Source organism: Lemur catta, chromosome 12 (assembly GCF_020740605.2).
Source record: "Lemur catta isolate mLemCat1 chromosome 12, mLemCat1.pri, whole genome shotgun sequence".
NCBI classification, from domain to species: Eukaryota; Metazoa; Chordata; class Mammalia; order Primates; family Lemuridae; genus Lemur; species Lemur catta.
The window spans coordinates 6,443,522-6,456,533 of record NC_059139.1 but is presented as its reverse complement, the minus strand read 5'-3'; the positions used below and the strand labels follow the sequence as shown (position 1 = coordinate 6,456,533).

Below are 13,012 nucleotides of genomic sequence, written 5' to 3'. Positions count from 1 at the left end.
GTTGTTTAAAGAGATTCCTTTAATATAATGAATACAAAAGCATGTGAGATAGTACCCCCACATTTACACGGCTTTGAACAAGTGAAACTATGGTTACCAAACAGCTGCTTCTATTATAACATCTACAGCGTCTGAAAAAGGATGTAGTAATAAATCACTGTAGATGCATCACGAGACACTCATTTATTTAATCGCAGTAGTGGATCTTACTACATGTTATTCTGAATTTTCTCTTTATTCTTCGGATTCTCCAGGCTTACGAATGTCATCAATCTTCAAAATCATCCTAACCATTTGTGTTGCAAGAGATATCTGTTGCTTTTTGCCAATCAAGGTTTCTATTACATGTTGTTGCTTCATATCTGTAAAATACAAAAAAAATCAATTATCCTAAAAGAGCATATTTAATATCAATAACTAGTTCTGATGTCCTGCTTTATGGAATCACAGTAAAACTTAAGAAATACAAACTGTTGGAGACCAAGCAGGAGGACACTAATCTCAGTTATATTTCGTTTCCAGATGAACATAATTTCATTACTTCTAACGACATTCTGAAATTTGAACCCAGTTAACAGAGGCTGTTGGGGGGACGGGGAGGCTGAAAGGTGAAACTTTTTCATGACATCCCTTCCCACAAAGTATCCACACCCTAACTTAGTAAATCTGAAATAAGTAAAATCTGTACTTGAAATGTAAAATATTTCCAAGACAGACCTAGAAAATGCTAAATTTTAGCACAACCAGGCATTCAAATTAAAAACATTACGTATCTGTCTGACAAAGAGTTGCTTTTATTAAAACCTTGGGATATGAGTATGAAAAGCAGAATATACCTGTATCTTTCTTAAGTAAAAACAAGCCATCAGATTCTGTGGACTGATTACAGAACTCCAGACATGGTTCAATTAGTGCAGAAATCCCTGGGTCCACTGTTTCAATGAGCTAAAGCTATCCTACCTTTTCAGCAGCTGAACTACAGAAGGGGCTATAGAAGTTACAGTATATCATTTATAAAATACTCCACAATCTGCAGGATATAACCACATAGTAAGCTGTAAACTAAAAGTCCATTTCAGAGCTGTTTTATATGATATTGTCCACTTTGACACTTGCACAAAAAATGGGAATTATTTTCTAAAACCAGAGATTAAAACTTGAGACATCTTTGGTTCCAATGAAGGATTTATTAAGGTTAAAAAAAAAAAAAAGCCATCTTTGGTTAATAATACCTTATTGTAGTTTACTATAATTAAAATGAATTTTGTGTTGCCAGGACTAGCTATCTAACCAACTCCTAAGGTAATCAAATCAAACATTCTAAAATTCAGGACTTGCATATGTAAAGTGTATTTAAGAAAAGATAGTTTCATAGTATATACTATATAGTAATACATAATTATTCAATTTAAACACAAAACATAGCCCCACACAAAGATCATGACAGCTCCTCACCATTTGTACCCTTGTGCAAACAGTCAATTCCAAGAGCAGGGTTCATCTCTTTCACTTGTCTCGCTCGAACTTCGGTCATAGTCTGGATAGGGTTCATGCCACTGTTTTCAGAAAGGGCCATGGGGATGACCTCCAGTGCGTCGGCAAATGCCCTCATGGCGTACTGCTCCAAGGTTGGGCACTGGAAGGGCACAGGGGTGTGGTAAATGCACTTGGCAGAACAAAACCTCCAGTAGCAACTTGGAAACATGACTCCATTCCATACTTTGAAAAGCTAACGCATAAAGAGTTTTAAATAAGCTGTCTTGATTATTTTTAATCTATCAGAACATGAAAATGTTACTACAGGATAAGGACATAGAGGGTAGACGTGTGAGAAATGTCTCACAACAAAGTAGCCCTCCCTGCTTTATTTTTAAGTTATAAAATTAATTTGAATTTCAGATAGTATTAAAAGACTAGAGATTTACTATTAGTTCAAGGATGGACTAGCTGAGAACAGCTGAGGAATGCTAGTTTATGGTAAACTGAATTTGAATAAAAGGATGTACCCTCAGCTCACAATGCTTTGTTCACTGTGAGGCCAGCACCCCCGTCCCTGCTGTTGCGCAGCCTCACATCCCCTCCACACACCAGAGCCGTCCCCGTCCTTTACTCATCTTTGCACGTGTTTACCTTATCTGCCTCTCGGCTAACCGCCAGAGCACAAGATATTTCAGCAGCCCCTCCTCCATACACCACACGATTATCACGGATGAGGTTCCGGATGACACACAGAGCATCATGAAGGGACCGTTTTGCTTCCTCAATGATCTAGGGAAAACAGTTTTGCCTAAATTAACGTGACCAAGATCTATTCACTTTAGAGCCAAATACCTGGCAACTCTTTAAAAACAAGTGGAGAGGCTGTGCCATACATTTAGTCTTCATCATCAGATGATTTACCTCTTTAAACACCTTTCCTCCCTACAATGTAGTTAACAAAACTCAACAGAGGCAGCCACCATGACTCATTCTAGGACACATGATCAAGCAAAGGAGTAAAACACTCACAAAACCCCCACAATGATTTGCATTTATTCACGATGTGCTAAAAATTCATTCTCAACAGAGAGACTGTCAATGGTTATTTATCTGGGCTCCCTGTTTCTGCCTAACGGATAGCAGAAATGTGCCTCGTGAAAATGACAATTAAAAATGTTGTTCAGTGATCGTAACTTATACCATAACACATTGTTTCTTTGATGCCACACTATGTACCAAATCAGAAAAAATGTAAGACCAATGACTAAATTCTCACCATCTTATTTCCTCCTCTAATGAAAATGGTTACAGCTCTGGAGTTCTTACACTGCTCGATGACCAGCATTTTGTCTTTAGTTGTCCCAAATGAGATTTCCTTTACAAGGCCGGCAAAGCCCAGCTTCTCAGCTGTGAGCTCTGAGAATCGGGGCACAATCCGCCCTCCTGTCGCGATGGCAATCAGCTAATTGGGGTATTAAGGGGGAAGGACAAAGACAGTATTGGTGAACAGTTAACTTTCAAAATTGGACCACACGAGCTCAATTTGATCTAGGACTACCCTGTTCACTAGAATTGCTGTCCCCTCTGGCCAAACTTTTCCAGTTCAACCCAAATAGCCTTGTTAAAAAACAAGGTTCTGAAGAGCGAGGCACCTTGGTCTGGCTTTGGGCTGCCTGGCTCTACCACCTTGCACCCATCCTGTAATCTCACGACCTTGTCTCCCCTCTGTACAGCCCCCCCTCTCTCTGGGAACCTGGCGTGCACATTCCCCATCCTGGGCTGCAGTGAGGACCAATGAGACAGTGTACACCTGGGACCACTGTTAGTATCTGGCTCACACAGGAGGGAATGAGACCAGGTCTTCCTGCCTCAGAAAGTCAGTAACAGGGCAGGGCAAGAGCCATGACATATGGAAAGCATTTCAAAATGCCAGGAAACACTAGAAATACATGGTACTGTTATTCAAATAATAATAATAAAAAACAGATTCCAGCGCTTTCTTCTTTCCCAGCTCATCCTCCTCTAATCTAATGGAGCCTGGGAACATGGTTATTTAAGGCAAGTGCTATCAAAGCACCCCTTACATGCACTGTAAGCTCAACCCCTACATCCAGAAAAGTCTCTTCACACGGAGCTTCCTACCTCGATTTCAGGTCCTCCTACCCAACGAACTGCAGGCAAGTTATTCTGAAGAAGTAAATGATTCGCCTCATCATCAAAGCCCCACTGACAAATTGCTAGGTTAGCACCAGTTTCTTTGATCTGGGAAAAGAAATGCCACAATCATGTTAATACAAAGTAGGTATTTACTCTTTGTGATAACATTTGAAAAAAGGGGAGATGCACAGTTGGGTGCGTAAGGTGGGTACACTGAAATCAAAAAAGCACAAAAAAGGGAAGGAAAAATTCAACTGCCTACTTTTCCGTCAGTTCCAAATTCTAAATAACGAAACATCCATCAATGGGGATCAACTCACTTCTTAAACTATATTCTAAAAACCACAACCAGTAATTGACGCCGAATCCTGCTCTTACATACAGTGAAGCAAAACAAATGGATGTGTCAACAAAGCTAATACCCTCTTCTCCCCACCCCAGCACGATGAAAAGGCTAAAAGCTCTGCCCTGTCACAAATACTGATGACGTGGTTTCATCTGTGTGTTTTAAACAAAAACAGAGTATTATGACACATTTCTCTGCAACTTGCTTGTCTCACTTGAGTGGACAATCCTCAGTGGATCAACAGACACACTCTATAGGGGCCCACAGAGGCAATCTTGCTTCTAGTAAGAAGCACCCCCCCATTCCCACTTGCAAATAAATGGCTCACATTTCCCAATCAGAAGGTAGTGATCAGAGCTGATCACTGCTCCCCTCCCCCGCAATGAACCACCTGGGACGGCTGCATCACACCCCCAACTCCTGTTTTCCTGTCTCCAGCCAGGCCTCCCAGATCATGCACCACTACTTGGCCGTACTCCCTTCCTCCCCTGACCCTCTGGAGCAGTCCACTAACAGCAGACTCTTCATGCAATGTTTCCATCACATTCTTACTGTGAACAAATTCTGGCTGTCCCGACAACCAACCTGCCCACGCATTTCTCCTCAAATGGTGGCTATTCTTCCTCTCTCGTGCTCACAAGAGAAGGGTCCTTCCTGCTCCTCACAGTCGCCCACAATGTTCCTTTCTCGGTCCCTTGCTCCCATTCTTTAAAATTTCAGCACCTAGTCCCATCACTATTCCTGTTTCATTCTTGGCAACCGGCACATGACCAAACGTGACCCATCCAACACTCGTGGCTCTCAGTTTACATTTTTTTCTCTAGTGCACCTCAGCCAGCATGCCCATGATGCTGGGCCAACATCCCGGACAAGAGCTTCTATTTACAAACTCCTGCCAGCACACCCCAACCCCTCAGGCTGGCTGCTTCTTGCATAAACCAACCATGTTCCTGCCTCAGGGGCTACCCCATCTCTCCTCAGCCTGGAATGCTCCTCACCCAGAGATGCTGCCCTCTCACTCAACACAGCTCTCTTCTGTACAGAGGCCTTCTCTGACCAGTGTCCATGACAGAGCCTTGCCCACCTCTCCCTTATTCTGTGCCACAAGGGCAAAAGTTTGGCTTTGTTCACTGCTGTACAGCTAGGACCTGGTATGTGGTAGGCATAAAGGTATGTCTCATGAAGAAATCAATTCAATGACTTTCCTAAGAACAGACCAGACATTAAAATAGCTTCTAGTTTGTCTGCTAAAATAAATAATGCTCTAAGCAATATCCATGTTTACGGAAGCTTGAGTACTGGCGCTTTAAACTTCCAAGGACAGGGTCCCAAAAGAGGAATTGCTACATCAGAGAGCACGCACACTTATATTAAGGTATTTATAGGATCATACTCTTGACTTATTTGAGTGAAGAACTGGGATTGCTGTGAGTAATTCCAGTTACTGAATAACTCTTTTGTCTAAAAGTTATATTCAGAGATCATTTTTGTGCCATTTGATTTTTTTCTGTGTATGTTTATTCCTTTTATAATTTAAAACTAAAGGACTATACTGCTAATGCGTTATGTGTAGCCACATAAAGTATCAAGATTATAATATAGTCACACATATTTATTACCTACACCTAAATAACTGCATGCTGCAGAAATTTAAATTTCACTAAGGGCTATGGTAAGACCTACTTGTTGAATCATCTCTTCAAACTTCTCCTTTTCATATTTCTGAAGGGCTTTATAATCTTCTACAGAGGTCACATCCAGCTTATGCTTCGTTTTTGGTTTAGGTGGTTCAAACGGACACGTGAGAATTGCAATCTTAGCATCTTCCACTTTCTATGTGGAAAAACAAAGACATTTTAATTGGTGGAACTGAGAGATAAAAAACAGTGTGAAGCTGTGAAAGGCAAGAGCTTACTTTTGGCATCTGTGGGTGACTGAAATCCTTATCCACAATCACACCCTTAATAAGTTTCGTGTCCTCCAGCCTTCCGCCCACTTTGCCTTCTACTTTGATGAGCTCAAAGTCTACATCTCTCCGCTTCATGTCCGCTACAGTGAGGACAGCATTCACAGCAATCTCGGCCATTTGTCGGTGACAGCTGTTGACCCTGGTGAAAACACCCCAAAACAAATTTTCACATTCATTTCACAATTACTGCAACCAAAGCAGATCACGTGAGATGTATTATAAAATGTTCAGAGTCTTTTAGAAAGAAATGCCATCACCATCTTTCAATAGTTTAGAGCAGGGATCCTTAACCTGAGAACAATGGACCCTAAAGAAGATCATAAACCTAGATAGGGAAAAATTGTATCTTTATTTTCACGAACGCTAACTGAAATTTACTATTTTCTTCCATCATGAATGGATATTAACAAACACTGCAGTATAGCAAGAACGAAGATTTTTTTTTAAGCTTGCATTACTTTTTAAGAATACTATTACTATTTTACAAGTTCAGAATAAAATGAGAGAGATAATCACCCAGGAAAAGTAGACTTTATCTTAATGAGTCCAGCATTTAATGGGAAGTGAAAGGACTGGACAGGGCATGCTACCTTTGCAAGAATTTGCACCCCAACATCTGTTACAGATGCGGGATGTTACTTTCTGGGGAAGCTTTGAAACATTTGAACAGACTTCTCAATAAATTTATGTATTTATTTATTTTTTTTGAGACAGAGTCTCGCTTTGTTGCCCAGGCTAGAGCGAGTGCCGTGGCATCAGCCTAGCTCACAGCAACCTCAAACTCCCGGGGTTAAGCGATCCTACTGCCTCAGCCTCCCGAGTAGCTGGGACTACAGGCATGCGTCACCATGTCCGGCTAATTTTTTCTATATATATTTTAGTTGGCCAGGTAATTTCTTTCTATTTTTAGTAGAGACGGGGTCTCGCTCTTGCTCAGGCTGGTCTCGAACTCCTGACGTTGAACAATCCACCCGCCTCAGGCTTCCCAGAGTGCTAGGATTATAGGTGTGAGCTACCATGCTCAGTCTCTAGTTGATTTTTAACCCAGCTGATCCTGCTAAATTAATATAATTATATATCTTACAAATATTGTCAAGGGCATTCAATACCTGAACTTGTAAATTCAGCTCCAAACTAAAACATAAGATGCGTGTGTCTACATTAAAAACAAAGCAAAACCCAAATAACAGAAACTCATCAGATCAGTGTGAAACCAGCAGTGGTCACTGTGTTGCCTTTAGGAATAGGCAAACAAACTGTGTCTCATCTACAAACACTTAATTGCAACTTCTACCAAAACGTACACTTTGGAGCCCAGCGTGGTTTTTGCAGTCTGAATCAGGGGTTCAGTGTCCTTTATGTCAACCAGGACACTATCGCTGATCTTGTCCAGGTGCTCAATAGCAATGCGGGCAGCCTGCTCATAGCCGTCGGCTATTCTGATTGGGTGAATGCCTCGGTCTAGCAACTGCTCGGCTTCTTCTAACAAGGCACCAGCCAGGACTGCAAACAAGCCAGCAGAGAATCAGTTTAGGAAAATGTCAAAACTTTACTTTCAGTATAATCAATACAAATTAGATGCTACTCTGGAAATAAGAAGGCTCCAGAATTAAGCTAGAAGTAATCTTAGAAATGGAGGCCATCTATTTTTAAGATGGAGCCTCTTGTTTTCATTTTAGCAGAGGTCTAACAGATCTCCCTTTATAGATGAACATTCAACCCTCAGTGATGTGAAGAATGTAGCTAAAAATATATGTAAAAAAACATTTTTGTAAGTGGAAAAAAAACGATTGTTTTCCTGGTCCAGGGACTTCTACTGAGTGAAATTCATCTTCGTGATAAAGATCATTTCAAAATCTGTTTTATTATGTACCCTCACCCATCTTCCCTTCCCCCCATTTTATCACCACAAAGATGAGTTTTGTTTTAAATCTGTGGCTCTCCAAGCACACCAAGAACAGTGCTTGGTACACAACAGTATCCAAAAAATATTTGTTGAATAAAAGAATTGAAATTCATATGCAGAGAAGGTAACCCTAAGGATTTTTTTTTTTTATCTCTCCAGTCTTCGCCACCTTTTAATCTTAAACATTTCAAACCTTCAGGAAAAAAGTACAATAGTAAAATGAACACCAGTTTACTTATCAACATTTTGCCATGCTTTCTCTACACATGCACACTCCTCTGTTCAACTATTTGAGATTTGTAGAAATCATAACCTGTCACTCTCAAATATCTACATATAGCATATGGCTGAGAACAAGGGCATTCTCTCCCATATCTGCAATGCCATTATCATACTCAGGAAACTCAACGTTGATACAATACCATTATGTAATACATAATCAAATCCTTCCACTTGTCCCAAACATCCTTTATAGTTTAAAAACCACACAAAACCAAGCCAGCATACAAGTAATTATTACACATTACTGCTAGTTGTCACTTCTCATTGCCTAATTATCCCCAGTACCTTTTCTGTTCTTTTATGACACTGTCAGTTTTGAAAAGTCTGGGCCACCTGTCTTGTAGCATGTTCTTCAACTCTGATTTGTTCTGCTTTTCATGCTGACCCAGAGTCAACATTCTTGCAGGCATGTTAGCCCTGTGATTTTAAATAACACTTCTTAAATGAGACAGGATATTTTGCCTTTTCTTACCAACCACTCCTGTGGTTCCATCTCCAATTTCATCATCCTGTGATTTGGACAGTTCAACCATCAGCTTGGCAATCTGATGATCGACATCCATCATGCTTAAAATGGTGGCACCATCGTTAGTTACAGTCACATCACCATCCTTGTCCACCATCATCTTATCAAGTCCTAAAAAGACAACAGAGTTCAGAAAGCTTTTGAGCAACAAAAATTGGCAACCAATACTAAGAACTATAAAAAAGGTTAGATCTTTTCACCTAGTACTTAAATCTATGCAATTAATTATAAATAAATAATTCAACACAGAAAAGGATGTCTGCATGAAGACATTTTTAAATTGGCTAATATAAATGGCAGAAAGAAATTTATGAAGCATCACTCAAAAGATGATAGCTATGATTTGAAAAATGCTAATGAAATGATGTTATGTGGACAAAAAGGTCTGATCTAAAATTATACACATTATTATGATTATAACCATGTTTAACAAGTTTGAAAACTACCAAAAAATTCTTCGTGTGTTAGGGTATTAGGATGCAGCCCCTACCATTCTCTACCTTCCTACAGAGAGGTTATACTGACTATTTTATGTTTTAAAACTTGTTAAAAAAATACAGAATGTTGGACTCTTACCATTTGGTCCAAGGGATGTTCTCATTGTATTTGCTACAGCCTTTGCTGCCATTATATGAGACTAAATGAAACAGAAAAAGCAAATATTCAGTTATACATACAATTTCGATAGTATATAATGATTACGAAAATTCACTTATGACTTAGTTTCTATTCTCTAGAAACTTCTACATTTACGAGGCAATAGACAAGTATAATCTAAGTCTGATAAATTTTTTTTTAAATTTCAGAATATTATGGGGGTACAAATGCTTTGGTCACATAAATTGCCTTTGCATTGCTAGAGTTGAAGCTAAAAGCATGCCAATCCCCCAGACAGCGCGCACTGCACCCATTAGGTTTGAATTTACCCATCCCCTCCACTCCCTTCCCACCAGTATGACAACATTTACAGCTACTAGCTTTAACAGGCCATTCTTATATGAAAGAAACAGAACCAAATGATTTGTGTTATCTCATTTAGCCGTCAACACGTCAATGAGGCAGGTTCTTTTACCAGTCCATTTCACAGCTGAAAACATGGACAGTCTGACTTTGACCTGACAGGCCTTGCAAAACCACTTTGCAATAGTTCTCCCTGGGTATCCATGGGCAATTGGTTCCAGGAACCCCTGAGGTTACCAAAATCTGCAGATGCTCAAGTCTCTTGCATTCAGCCCTCTATACCTGCGGGCTCTGCTTCCACAGATATGGGGACCGTATTAACATCATGTGAAAGGTCCCACAGTAAACACATAAGACGTTCAACTGTCACACTACGGTGCAGAAATATACTCTTGCCATACACGGAAGAATCACCCTTGCCTGTCAAAAGTTTTTACAAAAGATCATTTTTGAAAGGAGGAAAGTTCTGAAAAGTAGCTAAGAATTTAGTAGTAGTGATTCTGTGCAAGCACATAACCAGGTGGACTGCTCTGTTTTAACCTGTTTGTTCTCTTGCCCTAAAAAGCTTCCTCTGCTCACCTGAAACCCCAATAATTGTATCTACAGATCAAACTGAGCAACTGGCCCCTAAAGGAAGATAAGTAGCTATCAGAGATATTAGAATGAATAAGTTACCTGGTATTTTTTCCTACCACATCTAGCTACTAGCAGCAGAAAGGAAAGGAGGTAGCAAGTCTGGCAAATAGGAGAGATGCCAAAATATAATTTGCAATGCTGCTCAGGAAAGTGGAAGAAAGCTTTCTTCCTTCTCCTTCCGGTTCTACATATCTCCAGACAGAAAAGTCTAAACATCAAGGCACCATGGTTCAGTTATATTATGGACTAAACAGAATTTTGTTGGCTAGCCTGTGAACTTAAGCCTGTTTAGTTTTGGGTTAAATACTTTTAGAATACAACTCCCTCCTAAGCCAAGTGCTGCCGGCATTAAAAAAAAAAAAAAAACAAAAACCTGTTTGTAGAGACAGGGTCTCACTATGTAGCCAAGGCTGGTCTCGAACTCCTGGCCTCAAGTGATCTTCCTGTCTTGACCTCCCAAAGTGCAAGGATTATAGGCGTGAGCCACCTTGCTCGGCCTGTATAACGCAATTTTTAAAAGATAATAATCATAGGAAAGTGGTTCTTAACTGGGACAATTTTGTTCCCCAGGAGACACCTGACAATGTCTGGTGACATACTTGGTTGCCACAACTGAGAAGAGTGGTGCTACTGGCATGTAGTGGGTAGAGGCCAAGGATGCCGCTAAACATCCTAAACAGGACAGGTCCCCACAATGATCTGGCCCCAAATGTCAGTAGTGCCAAGGCTGAGAATGTTGCTATAGAGCATTGGCTTAGACTCAGACAGAGGCGGGCTTGAATCCTCACCCTGCTCTTTAGCAACTGTGTGACCTCAGGCAATTTCTCAAATGCTCTGGGCCCAAGTGTCCAATTCTGTAAAATAATACCTATCTCAAGAGTGAGGGTTACAGGCAATAGGCAGAAGAAAATGGCTGATGCAAAATAATCTGCAGCTTTAATTACATTGTTGTATTTGGTGTGTGTACTGGATGTTACCTTCCCTGCAAGCCCCATGAAGTGAAAATTAGAGTTGAGTATGCGATACAAGTAGCTTGAACCTTTTTTCCTACAAAGGAAACAAATACTGAGTACCCACCATAGATTAAGCACTGTGTGGCCACTCCTAAGTTCCTCCATTTAGTACCTGCCAATCCCCAACTTGACAGGGGTCTATCACTTCCACTGGGAAACGGGGTTCAGAGGTTGTACACAAGTTACAACTTGTCCTAAGGAAGTCTGTGAAAGAACTGTATTATTTCTAAGTTTGTATAAGTAAGACCCCAAAACACTAAGTGAACAGGGTTACCTCAGATCTGGTGGCATGTCTATACATGCAAACTCTATGGATTCACTTTAAAACAAACCCTACAGGCCCGCTCAAAGCGTCCCTTCCTCTGCATTTCCTGTCAACACCCCTTCCGTTCTTACCCGACCCCTGCACTGGTTTCTCTGACCCCTTCGGTTTTCCTTATTCCCCTTAGTCCACCTCAAACGGGGCCTCCTAGGGTGTAGCTCTACTTAAAATTCCGCGCCAAACTCTCTTAATGGCTCCCCTCGCCACGACATAACGTCTTGATTCCCAGGCGTGGCACTCAAGAGCTCCCACCTAGGGGGAGTAGTCTCACTTCAAGCATACGGTGCTTCGTTAATACCGGATCGCTCTTCCACGCTACAACGTGCCCGGCGTTTCCTGCCCAAGTATTTACCCTCACTGCTTCCTCTCCCTCATTCAAACTCTCACCCCAACCTGATCAAATGCCATCCTCTAGCAAATGTGCGCGGGACGCCCTTCCCTTTTAGTAGCATCCCTTTCTGTAACTGGTTATTCTGACCATACACCGCCTAGTATTGCGGCTATGTGCGTCCATTTCCCACTCCGACGACTGTTTTTTCCTTCTTTAAGGGTATGTGTTCATTCTTACAACACCGCATCCAGGGACAGCCACTCAAAAATGAAATGCTTTTGCAAATGACCAACCTTTACGAGTGATAAAGAAAATGAAAAGGCTGTTGCGCGTACACCCACTGAGAGTCAAGAAGTTAACCCCGCAGGTGGCCCCGAGCACCTCCCCTGTACCTTCGGGTGAAAACCCGCCAGGCTACGGTGCGACTGCCGGGCTGGAACCGCCGGGCGGGCCGACCCGAGGCTGCCCCACCCAACTCCGAACGGCGCCTGCGGCCCACCCGACCCCGCGTTCGGACAAAGGCCTGCACGCCAGCCTCTCCCGAGCTCAAGGAGCCGGGTGCGCGACGGGGGACCAGAGGGGCTCCCTCGGAGGAGGAGATTCTCCACCTTTCCCGGGAGCACATGGCAGAATTGCTGCGGAGCTCGCGCAGGCGCAGAGTCACTGACTCCGCCGCTTTTCCTCATCCCACCGCGAGTGTGTCTCGGTCCCGTTACCTTGAGGGCTTCAAGTCCCATAAGACGAGACTTGCGGTCCTGATCCTTGATGATGAGGAAAGGGCGCCCATATTCATCGAAGGCCAGAGTCCCCACGGACGCCATCGCGCAGCAGCAGCAGGAGTTACTTCCCCGCAACCGGCGGAGACCACTCCGGAACCGAGGACTCACCTTCCTCTCGTGGGAGGGGTCAACATCTCGCGCATGCGCAGTACACGCGACGCGCGACCTATGTTTCATCTGAGACTAATTTCACGCCAGACAGTACCTTCTGGAATCAGCGGCCTTTGGAAACTTCTACCATTCAAGAAGCTGGGGGAGGAGTTTGAAAACAATGACGAGAAATTTTAGAACACACAAGTCAAGAGC

At 42.1% G+C, this 13,012-nt stretch overlaps 1 protein-coding gene across 1 annotated transcript; it reads right to left on the bottom strand.

Annotated features, from left to right (window-relative positions):
• Window positions 1-12,938, bottom strand: CCT5 (chaperonin containing TCP1 subunit 5). Its single transcript, XM_045565977.1, has 11 exons — window positions 12,644-12,938; window positions 9,242-9,302; window positions 8,612-8,776; window positions 7,256-7,454; window positions 5,898-6,090; window positions 5,666-5,815; window positions 3,622-3,741; window positions 2,756-2,941; window positions 2,131-2,268; window positions 1,456-1,636; window positions 1-362 (listed from the first exon to the last, which is right to left on the bottom strand). Exons 1-11 carry the CDS (start codon window positions 12,881-12,883, stop codon window positions 235-237), a joined length of 1,761 nt encoding a protein of 586 aa, XP_045421933.1. The 5' UTR covers window positions 12,884-12,938; the 3' UTR covers window positions 1-234.
• Between the last annotated feature and the right edge of the window lie 74 nt (window positions 12,939-13,012).